The following is a 20684-nucleotide window of genomic DNA, read 5'->3' as shown; positions in this document are numbered from 1 at the left end:
AGAATAACCCCCTTCTCTTACTGTTCCCACAACTGGAAGAAGCTCCCTGGAAAGGGAAATATATGAGCATTGTGACTGAAGAGACAGAAGCCAATTAACTTCTTTCCCATTGTATCCAATAAATGCTGAGTTACGTAAGGACCCAAACAGAACTGAAATAGGACGAGGCTGGCAGAGATTAGCAGTGTTTTACTCCTGTTTTGTTTACCATAATGAACTGGTCAATAAACATCACAAATTGTTTATCTGTATAAATCTTGACAGATTACTCTTTATGAAATCCATTTAGCAAGTGAGGTTTTCCCATAAGGATGAAAAATGAAGATTTTAAACAGATTGTGGGAGAAGCTCTAGCCGTGCCAGGAGAGTCAGTGTAATAAAGGTTTCTTTATATTAATATTACAAAACCCATTTATCCTGACAAAATCAATATCACAATTCATCTTAGTTTGGTGTTTCTCTTTCTAAGCTTAAAGTGTCTTTTCCATTATTATGTATAATTTTGTTTTAATAAACGTGAAATATATTTCATTTAGGAGATGCTCTTGAGAAGAGATAACTTGTAAAATGACATCAAACTTGTAGCTTATTTGCTAAAGAGTCTTGGAAATACTTAAAATTATATTCAAGTGGCTGAGTAATTTAAAGGAATCATTTTACTTAAACCTTAATTACAAAATTGTCCCCAGTGTCCTTTAGCCTAAAAACAAACTATAATATCCCAAAAAGTCTCCTATGAACTTCGTTCAGGTAAAAATCTCTCTTACTGAAGTCAAGCAATTATTAGAAGTCAGTGAAGTTGGCTGTAACAGTGGTTGGGATAAGAAACTGTGAAATCAGGAGGAGTCACATTTAATTGCTAAAACACTGCATGCTTTCCTAGGAAAGTGGTTTATTTATTCCACCTGGATTTGGAACTTAATATCCCACAGATATTGACGAAGCTGACTTGGAGTTAAGCGTGTGGCAGTTAGCTTGAAGAAAATAGATCTCCATCAAGGAAAGGAATCATGTTATACACTGGAAACTATTACTCTAAGTGTACCCTATGTAAAATAAATGTGATTGTCTCATGAGTGAATGGTAATAAAAACTGAAATACTCAGGAGACACTTATCCATGAGTGGTGTGGTGATGTATATGTATGCATTGAGAGAAGCTTGCATCTTATCGTTTATGCCTCCCACTATTACATTAAAAGCCTCCAAACAATATACTCTAAGTGATAGCATATAATGAAGTTAGGCACAAATTAAATATTTTGTTGCTTCTATAATTCCATTTTAATTTCCATGCATAATTTTCTTCAGCTCTCATGCTTAACTAGCCTAAACAAAATATCATATGAGATGGAGTTCTGATGCAATGTCTGTATGTAAAAGACACAGTATAGTTGTTGGTAGGGAAAATGTCCTTTTATCATGACATAAAAAGGGCAAACTACAGTATAGTGGTTTTCGAGACAGACTGTACTTTATTTATTCCCAGGGTGATATTAGTCCATAAAACAAATTTGCAGCTTATTTAGCAGCCTTAGCTTTTATCGGCTTTTTTAAGGGTGTTGAATGATTACCCAGGAGATCACACCGTAAAAGTTGCAGTGAGATAAAGTAACTCTGTCCATCCAGAATCTTTATTAGAAAATATAGGTGAATCCGTAATGTTGTTTTAAATGTACTGTATGCAAGGTCCCTGTTTAAAGGCGGTGGTCTTCTGACATGTACTGTTTTTGTCTCTCTAGTGCTTCCTGTGGCCAAAATTCCTTATCCTAATCAGTGACATTGGCATGATCTAAGTGTTTGAGTAATTCATTCTGAGAAAACTGGTTTTCGTTTCTGTCACGGCAAAATGCCAAGACAGTGATTTTTACGAGCAATGTTGGGTCCAAGAAATTTAAGTTGAAATGAAGTTCTCTCATTACATTTATATCAGTAGCATCTTTTCATAGATCAGAATAATACTCTATTCGCCAATCATTTTGGGTCAATGAGTTTATGCATAAAATAAAAAAGGAAATGAAACATACTGAGTCATCAACAGTGTTTGAACATGTCTTCCTCAAACTTGGTTTTCTTCATGAAATTTAGTCTTTATAAGACTATATAATTTTGTCTTTATAAAACTATAGAATTGCAAGACTTTTAGGGGGAGCAATAATAATCACACCCAGTTTTCTGTTTCACAGCTTGAAAGACACTTGAAAAGATTATTTTAATTTTATGGATATCTGATCTTAATTTATAGCTGTCAGGAGAACTGCTTTTGTGAGGATGAAAAGTTTATAGTATTCTTAATTGAGCAACTAGTATGCAAAATAATCCGTAAGCTGTGTTGTAGCATATAAAAAAGCAATAAACACTTTTTTTGCTGTTAATTAATTTATAAAGAGAAGGCTTCATAAAAATTTTATTGTGAGTAGCATTTTGATAAAGGTATTTTTCTGTTTTGTTTTATTTCATCTTTGTTTAGCTCAAGAATCCTTTTCAAAATGCTGGCTAAAACAGACTCTCTTATTCCGTGATGTTATTAATAGATGTCACTTACACTATGCATTATTAATCAACACTTACTGTCTTTGATGGTTTATTCCTCTTGTTTTCAGATGTCAGCCTTGCAATTGTCATCTCTCAGGAGCCTTGAATGAAACCTGTCACTTGGTCACAGGCCAGTGTTTCTGTAAACGATTTGTCACTGGCTCAAAGTGTGATACTTGTGTTCCCAGTGCAAGCCATTTGGATATCAACAATCCACTGGGCTGCAGCAAAAGTAAGTGAACTCTGGCCTGATGCTGGTGTGTGAAGCAACATCACGCAGGGCAGAGCGTCTCACTAATTTCTCACTCCATCGAGAACCCATCAGAAGGGCTTAGGTACAATGTGGGAGAATTTAGGTGAGAAATGAAAAAAAAAATACACTAAATGAAATTTTTCTCTTGATTGGGTCATTGAATGTGGTTATATGATTATGTCAGTAGTGGGGAATGTACAGTGGTGTGTTGGAACTGGTATCACGAGTAAGGTGACCAAGGTCCTGGTTTACCCCCCGGACTGAGAGTTTTCCTAGAATGTGGGACTTTCAATGCAAAAATTAGGACAGCCTTGGTTAAACCAGAATGATTGGTCAACACACAAGAACACTTCCAGGTAATTGCTATACCACATGGAAGATTAACACTTCTTTATGGTGAGTTCTGTGTCCTTTCAGCCCCCAAATGTTATGGACACTCTGCTGCTGTCAGTTTATTGACACTGTAGCAGTTGTTCTCATTATTGTCACAGCGTATAACTTGCTCCTGTATTTGATATTCCCTTCTTTCTACTCTGAGTTGCATTCGTTGTTTAACCATCTGTCACATTTTTGTTGTAACTCTTGGGAGCCAAATGTTACATGTGTGATATCTTTTCACTTCTCAAGACTATTCTTCAGTGCCTGGAATTGACTTCTCAAGGTCACCTGCACTCCTACAATTTCATAGCATATTGATGATTTCTTTGAATTTACTTCAAGATCATATATCCTTGCCTTTTCCAGAATTCCCAAGAAATGCCTGGTGAGAACATGTGGTCAGGAGCCCTTTGTGATAGATGGTAGACTGAAGATCCTCCTTGAGGTGTCTTTAGACTGTCCTGAGTCACAGTGCAGGGTGTAGCTAATGACTAACAAGACATACTCAGATTTTGTACCTGTGTGTTTGTACCTAAGTGTCCTGTGTTTCTCTGGTGTCTCTGGGTTTTAGTATAAGTAAAACTCAATGTACTTGGGCTACTCTTGGGAAAGGAGTAGCACATAATTGCTTTTGAGTGTAAATACAGTCTAAACAGATATCTGGATTCTCTGAACATTGAATTAATATGTGTTATTCACTTATTAGCTATATAATTGATTGATTTGTGTGCAGCAGAAATATCAGCATATTTCTTTGGATGTCAGTGGTAGATAATCATTGATATTACAATTGTGGCAGCTTTACATACCACGTACGGAATCTTAGCATTTTTTTTGATTGATTCTGCCGTGAATTTTGTGTGAATGCGTTGGCATCTGCTCCAACTTTGCTACCTGTTCTTGCACCTGAGACACAGTCTAGGAGATGCACCTCAGGCAAAAGTGGAGCGTCTGGTCACTGGAAACCTGGGCTACATTTCTTAGCAGTTGTGGACATTCACTTTTAAGATGTTTCTTCTCTAGGCCATATATTTTTGGTCTGTCCAAATGCGTCCAACTTTTAATAATATAAAAAACTCATATTTATAATTATTCTTTTCTTGAAATATCCTTTTTGACTTTCTGTGTCTTTAAAATTGTGATCCCTGGTATTGACTACATTCTACCAACTACTTGTGGTAGTGGTTTTGCTGCTGCTGTTCGAGGTTGGTGTTTCACAGTGTTTACAAAGCACTGCGTGAAGTTAGCAGGTCAGCATCAACCGAGGTAATTGATTGTTAAAAATTAGGCAGGATTCCTGCCTTTGAAGGCATTCAAAGCACAGTGCACAAGAGTGATGGGCACAATGGTAATAGAAGGGAGCAAATGAGGGATGCAGGAAAGTGCCAACTGTGGGATGAGTGAATGGAACTGCTTTTTTTCCTGTTCTACCCTGATTTTCACATGGTACTTGCTTTTCATCCCAGCAACAGGCAGAACAACCAGCTCCCCAAAGATATGATGTGATTGAAAGGAACGTAGTGCTGTCTGTTGTTGAAACGATGAATTCCCTTGGACAAGTAGTTTTCTCTGTGACCAACTGATGTCAAGAATGGGTTTTCCTTGGAAATCATAATGTTTGAGGGTGTCGTTCTGTGCAGTTTGGGAACCATGAGATTGTGACTATTGTCTTTTCCACTTCCTTAACCATTGGCAAAAGTTTAGCAATAGCATCTGTGCTTTTTTTTTTTTTTTTGTGGTTGTTTTGGTGTGTTTTTGTTTTTGGTTTTTTTGGACAAGGAGTGGGGTTGGACTTCCTGGAATATGATTTCCAGAGTGCCGGAGAATTGAATTAAAAGAAAGTAGTTAGACCCTCTCTCCTAATATGTTTCCTTATTATGTGATTTAGTTCTTTCTTATGACTAATTGTTTCATGCTTTGAAAATGATAGTCATTCTCTTCGACGTGGAGACATAGAAACAGAACAGATATTTAGAGTTGTGTTTTCTGCATGCTTTCCTACTGAATGACATTCTAGTTTGCCCTAAACTTCTGGCTATGAGCTTAGCTAAATAAGGCTGCTATGAATATATCTCTTCAAGACTTGGCTTTCAGTTTTATTGGGTATATACCCAGAACTGGAATTGCTGGGTCACATGGTAATTCTATTTTTATTTTTTTGAGGAACTGTCATTCCATTTTCCACAGCAGCTTTATCATTTTACATTCTCACCAACAGTGCACAAAGGTTCCAATTTCTCTACATCTTTACCAACATTTGGTTTTTGTCTCTATTTATAGGAGCCCTCCTTTTGTTTGTGAGATGGTATCTCATTGTAGTTTAGATGTGCATTTCCCTAGTGGTTAGTGATTTTGAGCATTTTTTCATGTGCTTATTGGCTATTTGTTTATCTTCTTTGGAGAAATAGAGATTCAAGTCCTTCGCCTGTTTTTTAATTGAATTATTTGTTTGTTGTTGAGTTTTAGGAGTTCCATATATATTCTGGATATCAAACTCCTTACCAGGTAGAATCATCAGAAACATTTCTTTCATTCTATGAGTTTCCTTTTTATTTTAAGCTGTTGATAGTGCTTTTGGTGAACAGATGTTCAAAATGCTGATGGAGTCTAATTTGTCAATTTTTTCTTTTGTTACCTGTGCTAGGATGTCATATTGTGAATGTTCTGAAGCTTTCACCCTGAGTTTTCATCTAAGAATTTTATAGTTTTAGGTCTTACATTCAAAACATTGATCTGTTTTGAGTTAATTTTTGTAAATGGTGTCAGATATGGGTTCAGCTTCATTCTTTCGCATGGGGATATCCAGTTTTCCAAGCACTGTTTGTTGAAAAGACTCTGCTTCCCCTATTGAATGATCATGGCTCCCTTGTCGAAAAACATTTGGTCATGTATGTGAGTGTTTGTTTCTGGATTTTCTGTTCTATCCCATTGGTCTGTATGTCTGTCTTTATGCCAGTACCACATTATTTTGATTATTTTAGGATTGTAGTATGTTTTGGAATCTGGAAGTGTAAGTCTTCCATCTTTGTTCTTTTTCAAGATTATTTTGGCTATTTGGGGTCCCTCAAAATTGCATATGAATTTTAAGGTATGTTTTTCTATTTCTGCAACAAAATGCCATTGAGATTTTGACAAGTATTCCATTAAATATGTAAATTTCTTTGAGTACTATTGACATTTAAAATACGAAATCTTCTAATCCATGAATATGGGATGCGTTTCCATGTGTTTATGTCATCTTTAATTTCTGCCAGGAAAGTTTTAGTTTTCAGTGTAAAGGTCTTTTACTTCCTTGGTTAATTTAAGTCCTAAGTACTCTTTTTGATGCTATTATAAATAGTTATTTTCATAATTTCCTTTCCAGATTGCTCATGGTTAGTATGTAGAAACCCAACTGATTTTTATTTTTTGACTTTGTATTCTGCTGCATTGCTGAATTCATTTATTAGTTCTAACAGTTTTGTGTGTGTGTAATCTTTAGGGTTTTCTGTATATAAGATCATATCTTCTGTGACCAAAGATAATTTTACTTTTTCCTTTTTGATTTGGGTCTCTCTTTTTTTTTTTTTTTTTTTTAATCTTTCATGCCTAATTGCTCTGGCTACAACTTCCAGTACTATGCTGAATAGAAATGGTGACAGAAGGAATCCTTGCCTTGTTCCTGATCCTAGAGGAAAAAGCTTTCAGTCTTACATCATTGAGTGTGATGTTTGCAATAGGTTTTTAATATATGGATTTTGTTTTTTGGAGGCAGTTTCCTTCTATTCCAGTTCATTTATTTATTTATTTTTGAAAGAGTGTTTACCAAATTGTTTTTCTGCATCAATTAGGATGATCATATGGTTTAATTTTTCTTTATTCTGTTAGTATGGTGTATTGTTTTGATCAATTTACATCTGTTTGTGTTCCAGGAGTAAGCCCCACTTGGTCACGGTGTATAGTCCTTTCAATAATGTTGCTGAATTTGGTTTGCTAGTATGTTGTTGACGATATTTGCATCAGTTCATAAGGGATATTGCTCTGTAGCTTTCTTGTAATGTCTTTGTCTGGCTTGGGTATTGGGATAATGCTGGCCTAGTAGATTGAGTTAGGAAGTATTCCCTCTTCTGATTTTTGGAAAAATCTGAGAAGAATTGATGTGAGTTCTTTTCTAAAGGTTTGATGCAATTCACCAGTTAAACCATCAAGTTTAGGGCTTTTCTTTGTTGTGAGACATTTGATTACTGACTCAGTCTCATTAGTACAGGTACATTCTGATGATCTATTTCTTTGTATTTTAGTCTTGGTAAGTTTTGTCTTTCTGAGAATTTGTCCATTAAATCAAGATTATCAGTTTGTTGGTGCACAACATTATGAAAGTATTTAGTATCACTGAACTGTACACTTTAAATGATTAATTTAAAATGATTAATTTGTTAAATTTCATGTTATATATACTTTTCCATAATAAAATCATTTTAAGAAAAGCTATAAGAGCCTCTCTGGCAAGTAGAAATAAAAAACGTGAATGACAAAAAGCTGGCTAAATAGCCAAGGACAGACATAAAAGTGAATAGAATGTCAGGAAAATTTAAACACAAATGAGCTATGAATATATGCGTATTCAGGTTCCCCTGCAGGACTCCCTTGAGCATTTCTTGCAGAGCAGGTACCATAGTCACAAACTCCCTCAGCTTTGTTTATCTGGAAATGTCCTGACTCCACCTTCACTCTTGAAGGATAGTTTTGCTGAGAATAGGATTCTTAGTCAGCAGGGTTTTTTGTTTTTTTTTTTTTTCTTTTAGCACTTTGAATATATCATCCCACTGTTTTTCTTTTCTCCAGAGTTTCTGATGAAAATTCTGCTAAATATCTTAATAAGAATCCATTGAATATAGCAAACCACCTGTCTTGCTTCTTCATTTTTGGCTTTTGAAAGTTTTATTATAATGTGTCTGTGTGTTAGTTTTTTTTTTATGTGTATATATCTTAATTGGAATTCATTGAGTTTCCTGGATTTTATATGCATATCTTCATTAAATTTGGAAAGTTTTCAGCTTTTATTTTTTTCAAATATTTTCTCTGCCCCTCTCTCTGTCTTTCTTCTCCACAGATTTCATCATTCCTGGTGTTTATCCTACCTTTCTATGATTCAGTTTACACTCTGTATCATTTCCTTTTAGACTGATGGATTGCTTTAGTATTTCTAGTCTATATCTAATATTTCTAGTTTTAGTTGAGCTAGGCTGCTAACAGTGGATTCTCGTAATTTTTTTTTTTTTCAGTTTTCATTTTAAAGTTATTTGAGAATACCTTTATTTTACTTTTATTTTTGATGAGTAGTTTTCCTTAGGTATAGAATTCTGGATAACAACTTTTTTTTTTTTTTTCCTGTTAAAACTTTAAATACGTTATTTGACTCCTTTATGGCCTCTGTTGCTTCTGTAAGCCTTTAACTGTACATTCCTTCAACTGTGTGTGAATTGTTCTGCACTTAGTACTTTCAAAATTTGTCTTTGTCTTTGAGCAGTTTGACTATCCTGTGTCGAGGTCTGAATCACTTTGTGTGTATTCATTATGCATTTTGCAACTGTAGATAAGTGTTTTTCATCGAGTTTTGAGTTTGAGCCAGTATTTCTTCAAATCTTTTTTGTTCTGTTTTTTCTCCCTTTTTGTGGCTCCTGTTTCACACATGTTAGTGCATGGTGCAGCTGACCCTTCCTCACAGGTCTCTGAGGCTCTTTTCACTTTCGTTCAGTCTTTTTTCTCTGTTCTTCAGATTAGATGAATCATATTGCCATATCTTTAAGTTCTATTCACAGCAAGTGTACTCATTCTATTTTTATTTTAAATCTGCCATCGAGCCCTCTCTAGGGAAGTTTTCATTTCAGTTACTATACTGTTCAGCTCTGGCTTTTGGTGTTTTTATACATTCTGTTTCTCTACTGAAATTCCCTTTTTTATTGAAACATCATTATCATATTTTTCTTTAATTTTTAGAACATATTTATAATAGTTGTTTTGACCCTGAATGGTAGACATTGTCAGCCTCTTACTATAAATGAGGAGAAACACGCAGAGAGCCCAGTTAACATTTGACTGCATTTATACAGTCACCAAAGTTCCTACCTGAGATGTCGTCCCAAGCCAATGGATGTAGTCACAATATACTTTCCTTCCTTAAAAGAGAGTCTGTATAAAAAGGCCATTCTTGGCAACTTTGACTAATGAACATATGACCATTTTCTCAGAATTCTACTTTCAATACATGGAAAGTGGGTTCAAGTTATGCCCAAGATTTCAAAATATTTAAATATTTATTCTTAGAGTGGCACTGAATTATCTAAGCCTTCAGGTCTTTAAAAATCCCCATTTAAATGTCAAACAGGCACTATTCATATATACTGTGAAGTCAGCAAGATTGTGGTTAGAGATGGTTACAAAAAGTAATCAACTTTAAACATCTGAAAGAGCCTGTGTGTGTATGTATGTATGTGATTTGTTGCCAAGGAAATTTTCATGTAATGCAAATAATTTTCTATACTCTTTTACATGGAACTGGAACATTTATCTCTCTTTCGATCATTTCAGCAAAATACCAAAAGTACAAAATAATCAAAAGGTCAATTTTGATTGCTCTGACTCTAAAATCTGTTGTGTTCCTGATAGCATGCAGTTTTTAATGTAATCACTCACTACAAAGTATTAAATTGCTGTGGGTTAGCGTTAGGGTTTGAGAATGTGATAGATGAGACATGTGATAAATTGAGAGTGTTTGAGACGAGACATGTGATGAATCTTCGAAGTTCCACCAAAAATAACAGGATTTAGAGTTAATTAAAATTCACTGAAAGATCAAATGTACAGTCAGTAGTCTGCCAACCAAAATATGGTAGATCCTTTTATTCAAAAACATAAGGTGCTCTTTGGAAACAATTCTCTTTCCATGTGCCATTTTGAGATTGTTATAGCTCTTGTCCTACATCTAAATAGGCATACAGACAGTTAGAATTTTAACATAAAAATGCAAATCCTCCCCCCCTTGCCCAAAAAAGATATAAAAGGGGGAAGAGTGAGAATGTATCTAGTTTGGATATTTTTCTTTAAAAATATAACATCAGTATTATCTGCCATAGGTTCAAAGACTTTGTCTTTAGGAAGCCTATGCATAATATATGGAATATTATATATTTCAAGCTCAGTGCTCTTAAAATACTTTCTTAAAATGTTATTGTTGGACTATATCATGTCTTTGAAGTGGAGTATATCTCTCATGAATACTGATGAGTTTGTAATAGCTCTGAGTTCAAAGACTTTGCCTGATGTGTAGGCTCACTTCACATTACAGCTCCAGACTTCCCACTCTGTTGGAAGACTCTATGTTCTGAGTTGGCAGGCTCCCTTGCCCTCTGACTTTCAGTTGGCTTCAGCTACGAGTAGGAACTTTCCAGTCACCTGGGGGGCTGGCAGAAAGGGACGTCGGAATATTTAATCCTCAGCTCCCTGTCTCAGTGGAGGGGTGGCCTTGAGTTGAGTTTCCTTCTGTGAGTGGTCATAACTCCTGTCACCTGACGCTCTTCTCTCATCCCTTTCTGTCCCTGAGTGCCATGCCCCTTCAAGATAGGGACAACATATGGAGAAAAGTTAACATAGCAGGACTGAATGCTTATCTTTAAAAAGACCTGCTTACAAAGTTGACTGTTGGCTGGCATCTGGAAACTTGGATTTCGTGGCCATTCCTGACATCCTCAGAATTGTTAAGAGTGTCTCGCTGTCCCTTAAATTTTGTACAGATTATATGGTTTATGTTTAACACCTGCTTTCCTTATGAGAGTCTGCAGTTCCAGGATGTGCCAGACACAGGCTGCCGAGGTGAACAGCCTCCTATACAAACCCTGGGCACTGAGTTTCTAATGAACTTCCCCAGTTGGCAACATTTCACATGTGCTTTCACAACATGTTGCTGGGGGCATTAAGCACACACTGTGTGACTGGGAGCTTGTACCTGGTTTCCCCTGGACTTCAGCCATGTACCTTGTTCCTTTGTTGATTCTACTCTGTAGCCTTTTGCTGCAATAAACCTTAGCCATGAGTAGAATTATATGATGAGTGAACGAATTTCTTAGCTGTGAGTAGGACTATATGGTGAGTGAGTCACTGGTTTGACCCATGATGTCAATAGAGAAAGAACCCTGCTATTCTATTGTGATACCTCAGAGTATCTTTCCGTGCCTTTTGATTTCTTTACTCTCTGCCCACCCTTTTGGAAACAGTTTCTTTATTTAGCTCTCTATTAAATCACTTGAGCGTGCTTCCTCTTTTTCTTTTGAAAAACTATCACCTAGTGACTGCAGACATTTCATATAAAAATATTGATAATTATTTAATTAACTCATGATTAAAAAATTTTTTTAACAACAGAAAGATTAATAGTTTAAAAAATAAGTTAACACAGCAACCTGGGCTTTTGATACCTTATTTAGTGAGAAAGCCTGATTAGATTGTGCATCTCTAAATAGGTGGAGGATTATGCATTTGCTTAAACCAGAAGGAGGTAAAGAATCTGGTGGTTGATTGTCCTTAGAAAATTGTTAGGCATTGTTTTCCTCCTTTAACTTTATATAGTTTGGGGGGAAATGTGGGCTTACTCTCTAAAACAGGGAGATGAAGGAAAATGTACAGTGATAAGAATGTGTTCAGGATATATATTTATGTTATAAAAATACCACTGAAATAGTGAGATGAATGCTCTTATGGCCTGATGCAAGCAATCATATTACCTCTAATAATCAGAGCATTTTTAACAGGTGTAATAAGCAATACTAGCACCTCTAACAGGTGCTGGTGTGTTCACATAGCACATTTAAATTGTTTCTTGCTAATATTTAGACTATTTAACATCCATAGCATTCATAGCTATTTGTATTAACAGCTATTATTCTTCCTTTTACACTGTGCTCTGTGAAGCAAGATGAGGCATTGTGCTTAATGGAATGGAAAACTTCCTCTTAAAGATCCAAAAATTATACTGCTTAAATTTCAAGTTTTAACAGAATTTATGTCTGTCAACTTTTAAATTAAGTAGAAAATAAATGCTACGCATCATTGGGTTTCTTAGAAAAAGACGAAGTGAAGAGGAAGACAAATACTGTATATTTTCATTCATATGTGAAATCTTAAAAAACAATGTATGAATATAACAAAACAGAAACAGACTCATAGACACAGAGAACAAACCAGTGGTTGCCAGAGAGGAGGGGTTGAATGGGTGAAACAGATGAAGAGGATTAAGAGGTACAAACTTCCAGTTACAAAATAAATAAGTCAGAGAGATGTAATATACCACACAGGGAATGTAGTCAATAAAATTGTAATAAGTCTGTATGGTGCATAATCTATAAAAGTATCAAGTCACTATGTTATCCACCTGAAGTGAATATAATATTGTAAGTCAACTCTGATGTAATAAAAAAGGGGGAAAAAAGAAGTGCTTAATGTAAACTTTCGTGGTTTTTCCCCAACCATATTTATGTCAGCTGCATTGACCTACAAATTTGTTTTATGCTTGTAGATAAAAAGCTTTGTTTTAGAGAACTCATGAAGCATATCCTTTGTTTATTCATGTCTTGGTAAACCACATGTCTTCTTGATAAAGTAATCCTGAATCAGAAAGACCTCGTTGCTGGGTATCTTACTTGAGTTTACTTGTGTCTTTATTGATTGCCTCTGCTAATAAATGCTCTCTCCATTGTAATTTAGCTCCATCCCAGCAACCTCCACCCAGAGGACAAGTTCAAAGTTCTTCTGCCATCAGTCTTTCCTGGAGTCCACCTGATTCTCCAAATGCCCACTGGCTTACTTACAGTTTATTCAGGGATGATTTTGAAATCTACACAACTGAGGATCAGTACCCATACAGTGAGTTCAAAGATTTGGTGATAGAAAGATAGAATATTCTGAGAATTGATACATTAGTTAAGTTCTTTGACATTAGCAAGAAGTGTTGTGATTTCCCCTGTCTAGCATGCAGTGTTTCAAGCTGAGAGAGAATTACAAATCTCACTAGTAATCAAAGAAATGCAGTAAAAATGAGATGCTTATTATTTGATAAGACCTGAATGCTTATAAAATTCTCAAAGATAAAAAAAATTACCCTTTCCAACATTAATGAGGATGTGGAGAAGCTAGAACTTATATAAACTTCTGGGCTATCTGCATGAGTTCATTGGTATGATTTTTCATGTAGAATAACTTGTTAAAATGTATGAAAAACTCTACTCTTTTACAAACCATTGGACTTAAGCAAACCCACTTTAGAAAATGTGTCTCAAATGAATAGTCATAAATGGACACCAAATCATGAAGTATGTCCAAACCTGCACTATTTATAATAGAAAAATATTGGAAACACTCAAATGTTCAGAAAACTTTCGGTAAATTATGGTACATGGCATAATAGGATCTGGTACGTTGTTAAGTAGATTGTAGAATATGGTTACCTATAAATGCTATATTAGTATACCTATCAATGAATGGAAAATATCCATGAAATATTGTTTAAGATAACTGAAATATATTAAAAATAATCTATGAATTATATTTTAATTCAGAAATATATAAAAATCCTGGAAATCTTACAACTAACTAGTCTATAATTTTCTCTGGGTATAAGGATGATAGAAAATTTATCAAATATTTCTATTAGGAGTTCAACTTTTAAACTCTCGGATTGAGAAGTGGACTTTTTGAAAAGGGAAATCAAAGTATTAAAATTCAAGCAAATAGTGTAATTTTATACATACATTGCCATTTCTATAGATGTAGCGCCCCACAACATGAAATTAAATTGAGAGAAGAAGGGTGTGAATGAACCATGAAGATTATCTTTGTATATATAACTTTTATGAAGATTTTAAAGGAGCTTGTAGAAATCGAACTATTGAGACCCATTGTCTTTAAAATTTTTTTTTACTCAGTTGTTTTAAATACCGTTTCCCTAAAGACATAATGAAAACTTGGAAATTTTTATATCTTCTAGCTCTGTCTTTTCTGTTTACGTTGGTCATGTTTAGCCACAGGCTAGTTTGAGAAATTAGTTTAAGAAACATTGAAAGTGTGATTCCAACTCAAGTTGCCGTCTTGTTCTCTTTAATACCAAATTTTCCAAATTCTAGTATCACCTACTTGATTAGTTAGAAAAGTGTATAATGCTGTGTAGAAACACTGAAGTTCCATAATCTTCCTCAAAGTGATTAGGAAGGTGCCTTGTTTTAACATACTGATTAGCTTTACAAGTTTTCGCACACACAGTTTTATTTTGTACATACTACAGTAGGCTACATTTTGTACCCAGTTCCATATGACTTGGTTATTAGTCCAGCACTTCATGTTAACTCTAAATATCTCTTCAGTACTCCAAGTCTTCTTTGAATTTAATGGAAGCTCTGAACTTCATAATGCAGATTGCAAAGGGAAGCGAACATCTGTCTACATCTGCCATGTTGGCAAAGCATCCCCCAAACCTGCTACTTGAATATTTATTTTCTTCCAAATAGCAGCATGATCCAGGTGTCCTGAAACTTAAGCTTTTGTGACAGGAGAAGAGAGAATTATAAAAATACTGAAATTGATTTTGAAGATGACGTTACCCCTGGTTGAATTATTTCTGAGGTTGTGAATTAGAGTCACTCTATTTTCCATACAGTTTAATTCAGTAGTAAAATTAAACTTCACTTATACCCTTCAGTCCAGAGGCATGTTTTCCAGAGTAACATATTGGGACCTGTTTTATAGAACATTATAAGTGAATACAACACTCTGGCTCTTTTTCATGATTGCACTAATATAGAATCCAAATAACAGTTTCTTACATAATAAATGTGTGCTCATTCACTAATCAGACATTTATATAATCCTATTAAACAAGGTATTATTTCTTAAGACCTTAGTTTTCATTAAAAAATGCCACTTCTGGCATTTCTTGACACTCACTGTAATTAATGATGTGAAAATTATCTGCATGATGGCATTTGAACAGTAAGAACAATTGGTTAATGCTGTCAGAACTTTGTATCATTCTAATAATACCCTCATGTTTATTACTCTGTTTCCAGTGTGTGGTTCCCATGCATAATATGAAGAGGAAACAGTACTTATATTCAGTTGGATGAACACAAATCTTTGGGTTAAATAAAGGCATTTGGAATTATAGGTGGAGAATCATTGAACTTTTCAAAGAAAATTAATAGTGTTGTCTTGCAAGCAAGTTTGACCATTTGGTTGAGACCATTATAGAATTGCTTGTTAGAATAAAACTTTTCTCAGCTGGCCTGATGCACTGTGGGATTCTTCAGGGCCGTAGTTTCCAACCTAAGATCATGACATACTGGTATTTTCATCTTTAGAGCTTGCAAATGATTTGTTCTTAGTAATAGCTGCTGATAATAGTGGAATAATTGTAAAATTTGTAAATAATTAATTTTTAAAAGGAAGTTAAGGTATATTCAGTTGTTTTCCTGAGTACAGTTTCACTCGTTTGCATCCTCATAAGTTTTTAAAAGTCAGAGGAAAGGGTGTGGAGGTAAAGTTAGCACACTGTCGTTTATATCCACTCAGCACCTAATATTACCCGCCCTGAACGCCAATCTGGGTTGCCCACACGTATTTTACATATTATAAATGTGAAGAGAATAGCTATCATAGGAAATGGCACAATTTTAGTAGTATTGAAATTTTAGGGGGTGGTCAGAAAATCATATTATTTTTTCCCACTTGAGTTTGAAACTAAAGGTAAACTAGACATAAGAATCAGGGAGGTGTAAATTACAAATAAAAGTCATCTTCATTAATAATAGAAGCCAGATTGGAGAATATACCTTCTGTTCTGCAGGAAGACAGATAAGAAAAAAAAATCATGGGGCTGATCTGAGCACGCTTTGCTTTTTTTTTTCTTTTTCCCAAATTAGCAATTAGTTAAATCTATCCTCATTTGGGATGCCATGAGTGGGAAGATAGTCCTTAAATTTTACTCCAGGAAAATACTTCCACAGGGAAACTAGAGGATGTTTATTTCTACATGTGACCATTGCTTACATCACCTAAGGATAGCACATAGTTCAAGTTGAGTGTTTTAGATACAGTATATCTTAGTGAACTCTGAGAGGTCATTTTTGTCTTTAAGATCATTATCATGTATTATTCCATAGTACATCAAAGGACCAGTGTAGCAGTTACCTCTGAGAAAAATAAACAAAAAGAAACTATGAGGAGGGGATAAGAATGAAAACAGAAGAGAAGATAAAAGTCAGTTGTTTTAATTATAAAGATCTTAATATTATTTCCTGAAAAAATTGATAAGATATATGTCTATGTGTGTGTGTATGTGTATATATATGTGTGTATATATATATATGTGTGTGTGTATACATGTATATAATCACTTATTCGTTAACACTTTGTTCACTGCTTACTGCAGACCAGGAACTGTACCAGCCACTAGAAATACAAGGATGGAAGGAATAGGTCTCATTATTGAGAAGAGAAATAGATAAGTAAATGAAAATTGTTATGTAATATATTAAATGTTGGATCAGAATAGACTGAGAGTATTGAGGAATATTCTAAGGGATATTTCTAAGTATCCTATAAATGGAGGAGGGGAAGAAAATCTATCGTGTCTGTGGGGGCAGAGATAATGATTGGAACCACTGAAAGTTTTGAAATGAGCAGGTGACATGAGCTGAGTTAGCCAGATACTGCGGCAGAGCAAGAAGGATTCTCATGGAAGAAAGGCATGAAGGTGTGTAAGGAAATAAGGTTGATTCAGGAAACCTGTGCAGTTCCTTGTAGCTCTGGTGGGCTGTACGTTAGGGAGAATGCCACACACAGGCGTGAATGGGTATCAGCCAAGACCATGAACCAGTACACCTCTAAGGAGGGATTTCATGATGTTCTTGTGCAATCATTTGTCTAAATAGTGATTTGGAGTTTGGTGTGTATAACTTTTTATAATAAAAGTGGTATATCAAATTAAGAAAACTTAAAAAAATATTAAAGCATCACATTCCAGCATTCTAGTACAAAAACTAATTTCATCTTGGGAAATTTCTGTAATGATATGAATTCCAGTTTATTTTTCATAATAATTCAGTATTATGCACTATTAGATTCTGTATTTTTTTTCATATTGCTGTATGGGCTTCATTACTATCATTTTAAATAACTATATAGCATTAGAATCCTATCAATGTAATATTAGAATAATATAACTCATTAAGAAATTTTTCTTGATTTTAATTAAACATTTCCTATTTTAAATAACACATCAGTCATTTTATATGCTTCCCAAGGAAATGTGTCCCAAGAATTTGGCTAAAGACCATGCTCTCATAAAATATTTTTAGTGTATACTTCTGCCAGTCATCAGTTTACTGCTTTTTAGTTTCAAATCTCTTCATTGACTGCTTTGTGGTATAGGAGTTGGGACCTGTAAACATGTCTCCTTTCCCATCTGGCATGGTGTGAAACTGTATCAGCAGAGGGTGCTGGGGGTGCCCTGCAGGAGGCAAAGACTTCTCTTCCTGGTTCTGGTGTGCACCAGCTCCCAGGAGAGCCCTTAACAAGTGATGTTCTGTCATACACAGCCTCACCTGTGGGCAGCTTTCCCAAGCCCTGGCCCCGTGAGAATGAGTTCTGGAAGACGCACCCCAGACAGCAGGACATGGCAGCCCCGGTCCAGTCTGCCGATGCCCAGGGGGCACCTTCCCTGGCACTGCAAGTGGCGGCTTCCATCAGTTCCCTGGTGCAGCCTCTCATCATGGGCAGCTTTCCTTGGCATGCTGCCAGTAAGTTTTTTTTTCCCCAGCAAGTTTTATTTTCCAGTAAGTTCTGTGGTAGAGCACCTCATTTCCTAGAAGACAAGTTGCAAGGGAGTTCTGCCTTCGTGTAACCTCAACAAACATCACCATCAAGCGGGCCACCACTGCACCCTCTCCAACAAAGTCTGGTCTCAGCCGCAGGGCATTCTTCCCATTCTATTCCTTCACTGGGTGCCCTGCCTCAGCACTGGGGGTAGGGACTTTTCCCCATCTCTCCTTTTCCTGCATTCTTTAGAGATTTCTGTTTCCCTCAGTGGGTAAAACCTTTTGGTAATCAGTCATTCTTTGTATTCAGCTTTCCTTGTTCAGATGACTGTGTGGTTTCTGTGAGCTGATTGGCCTCTAGTACAATATTCAACGTATTTTCATGAAGACTCTGCAATAACATATGTAGCAGAATGTCACAGTTACCATTCACTCAGGTGTTCACTATCTTTGTCCATTAAGGCTGCTATAACAAAACCCCACAGGATGGGTGGCTTAGAAATAACAGAAATTTATTTGTCAATGTTCTGGGGGCTAGAAGTCCAAGGTCAGGGTGCCAGCATGGTCAGGTTCTGTTTATGACCATCTTCTGGGTTGCAGTCTGCCAACTTGCTGCCTCCTCATGTGGAAGGGACAAGGGGCCTCTCTTATAGAGGCATTAATCCTATTCATGGACTCTACCCTCACAACCTCTTCACTTCTCAAAGGCCTCCACCTCCTAATACCATCACCTTGGGCGTTATGTTTCTAGCATATGAATTTAGGGAAGACATAAACATTCAATCTGTAGAATGTACTCTTGTTCAGTCTTCAGTTATTCCCTTTCCCCAACCATCATGATAACCTTCAGGGGCAAGAATGGTTTCCTGGGGCCTCTCTTATAAAGGCATTAATCCTATTTCCTGAGTTTCCCTCTGGCCCTCTGTTTCTGCAGAAACTTCAGAGGAAGCTGGTTCATTTGAGAGGTGGGGCTGCCCAGACCTCAACCCTTGGGTCTCATAACATCAGCTTCTGATGCATGAAGTTGATGGACATGTGTTCATCCTCATCTTTTAGGTCCTCATGAAAACCTGCCATCTCAGCCTCCCCTAGGCTCTTACTATTGCTGGTAATTCTCATGAGATTTGTTTTCCATGTTCTCCATCCAACATTTGCCCCCCCACAAGACTCGAGGGTCACCTGGTCCCAGTCATGGAAGGTCCCATAGCACACTTGCCAGTTGTCAACACATCATCCTCATCATTCAGGAAACCAAGAAATCCTGTGGGTTAAAACCATACTCCAGATTTTTCTATTTTTCTTCAAGCATTTAAATACCTTGCATCTTCATACTGATAGAGGCCACCCGCTGCGTAAAGGCCCCCCCTCCCCCCCACCATCCCACACACACAGTCCCATGAGCGAGCAGGCAGCAGCCACGCAGGTGCTGGCATTTATACATTCCACAGTCCTACAGAATGCTTTTTGTCCCTTAGAGGATGGGAAATTCCATTCACATGCCTAATCCTGTCCACTAACTCTCTCTCTCTTTTTTTTTTTTTTTCTTTTAATTCCTTTTTTTTCTATTTCCTTCTCTCTCAACACAATCTTTCATGTCTGGAAGTCCTGCTTACCCAGGACTTCCCTTGTGTGAATTTTCCATTGCTGACAACAAATTGTCTCTACAGCATAGCAGCTTTCAGCAACAATAATCACATATAATTTCACAGTTTCCGAGGGTCAGAGATTCAGGAAAGGTTCCAGTTAAGATGTTGGCTAGGTGACAGATGTGGCATGTGGCACTAGGTTGCTGACCCTCGGTCTAAGTTTGTGTCAGTGTCCAGTAAACAATCCGATTATATATAAGAAACAGTTATTTCTGTTGCAGGGAAATGCAAGGACTGTCTTATACCTTCTATAAAAAGGACACTGTACTATATAAAGAACAAAACGAGCTTAAACTGCAAAATATGCTTCATTGCAAAAGGCATTTTTCTTACATTATCCTGCACAATAAAAGTAATCAGTATTTGCTTTATTTCAATTTTTAAAATATGAACCACACTCTTATTCAAAAGAGCATATTGGTGTCATTTATGTAGTGATGCTATATAATAGAAAAACAATTAGAAATGTGTCCTTACCAATCTGTGGAATGTAACTATTTTCTTCTTTTTTTGTCTTTTAATTATAGATGTTCAGTACTTCTTAGACACAGCCCTGTTTCCGTACACCTCCTATTCCTACTACCTGGAGACCAGCAGTATGCACGGTTCCACAAGGAGTGCGGCTGTCACCTACAGGACGAGTCCCGGGGCCCCAGAAGGAAGCTTGAACTTAAGTTACATCGTTCCTATTAGCTCAGACACTGTGACTCTCACCTGGACTGTTCCGTCAAGTCGCTCTGGTCCTATAGAGAAGTATATTTTGTCCTGTGCTCCTTTAGACGGCGGCCAGCCGTGTGTTTCCTATGAAGGTCATGAAACCACAGCTACCATCTGGAATCTGGTTCCCTTCACCAAATACCATTTTTCTATACAGGCGTGTACCAGTGGAGGCTGTTTACACAGCTCGCCTCTTACGGTGACCACGGCCCAGGCACCCCCCAGAAGACTGGGTCCCCCAGAGGTGCAGACCATCAGTTCCACTGAGCTCCATGTAGCATGGGCTCCACCAATGGAACCAAATGGTAGGAGTCCA

The 20684-nt window shown here is 36.4% G+C and overlaps 1 protein-coding gene across 1 annotated transcript in view; it reads left to right on the top strand.

The window, feature by feature from the left end:
* USH2A (usherin) overlaps positions 1-20684 on the top strand; it is a 642834-nt gene that overhangs the window by 139550 nt on the left and 482600 nt on the right. The window contains exons 14-16 of the mRNA XM_074351610.1: positions 2603-2766; positions 12904-13062; positions 20179-20673. Coding sequence (XP_074207711.1) covers positions 2603-2766; positions 12904-13062; positions 20179-20673 — 818 coding nt within the window. The remainder of the gene's footprint in view (positions 1-2602; positions 2767-12903; positions 13063-20178; positions 20674-20684) is intronic.

Source organism: Camelus bactrianus, chromosome 23, assembly GCF_048773025.1.
Source record: "Camelus bactrianus isolate YW-2024 breed Bactrian camel chromosome 23, ASM4877302v1, whole genome shotgun sequence".
In the NCBI taxonomy this organism is placed as follows: Eukaryota; Metazoa; Chordata; class Mammalia; order Artiodactyla; family Camelidae; genus Camelus; species Camelus bactrianus.
The sequence above is the reverse complement of the archived record's forward strand: the minus strand, read 5'-3'. Positions and strand labels throughout refer to the sequence as shown.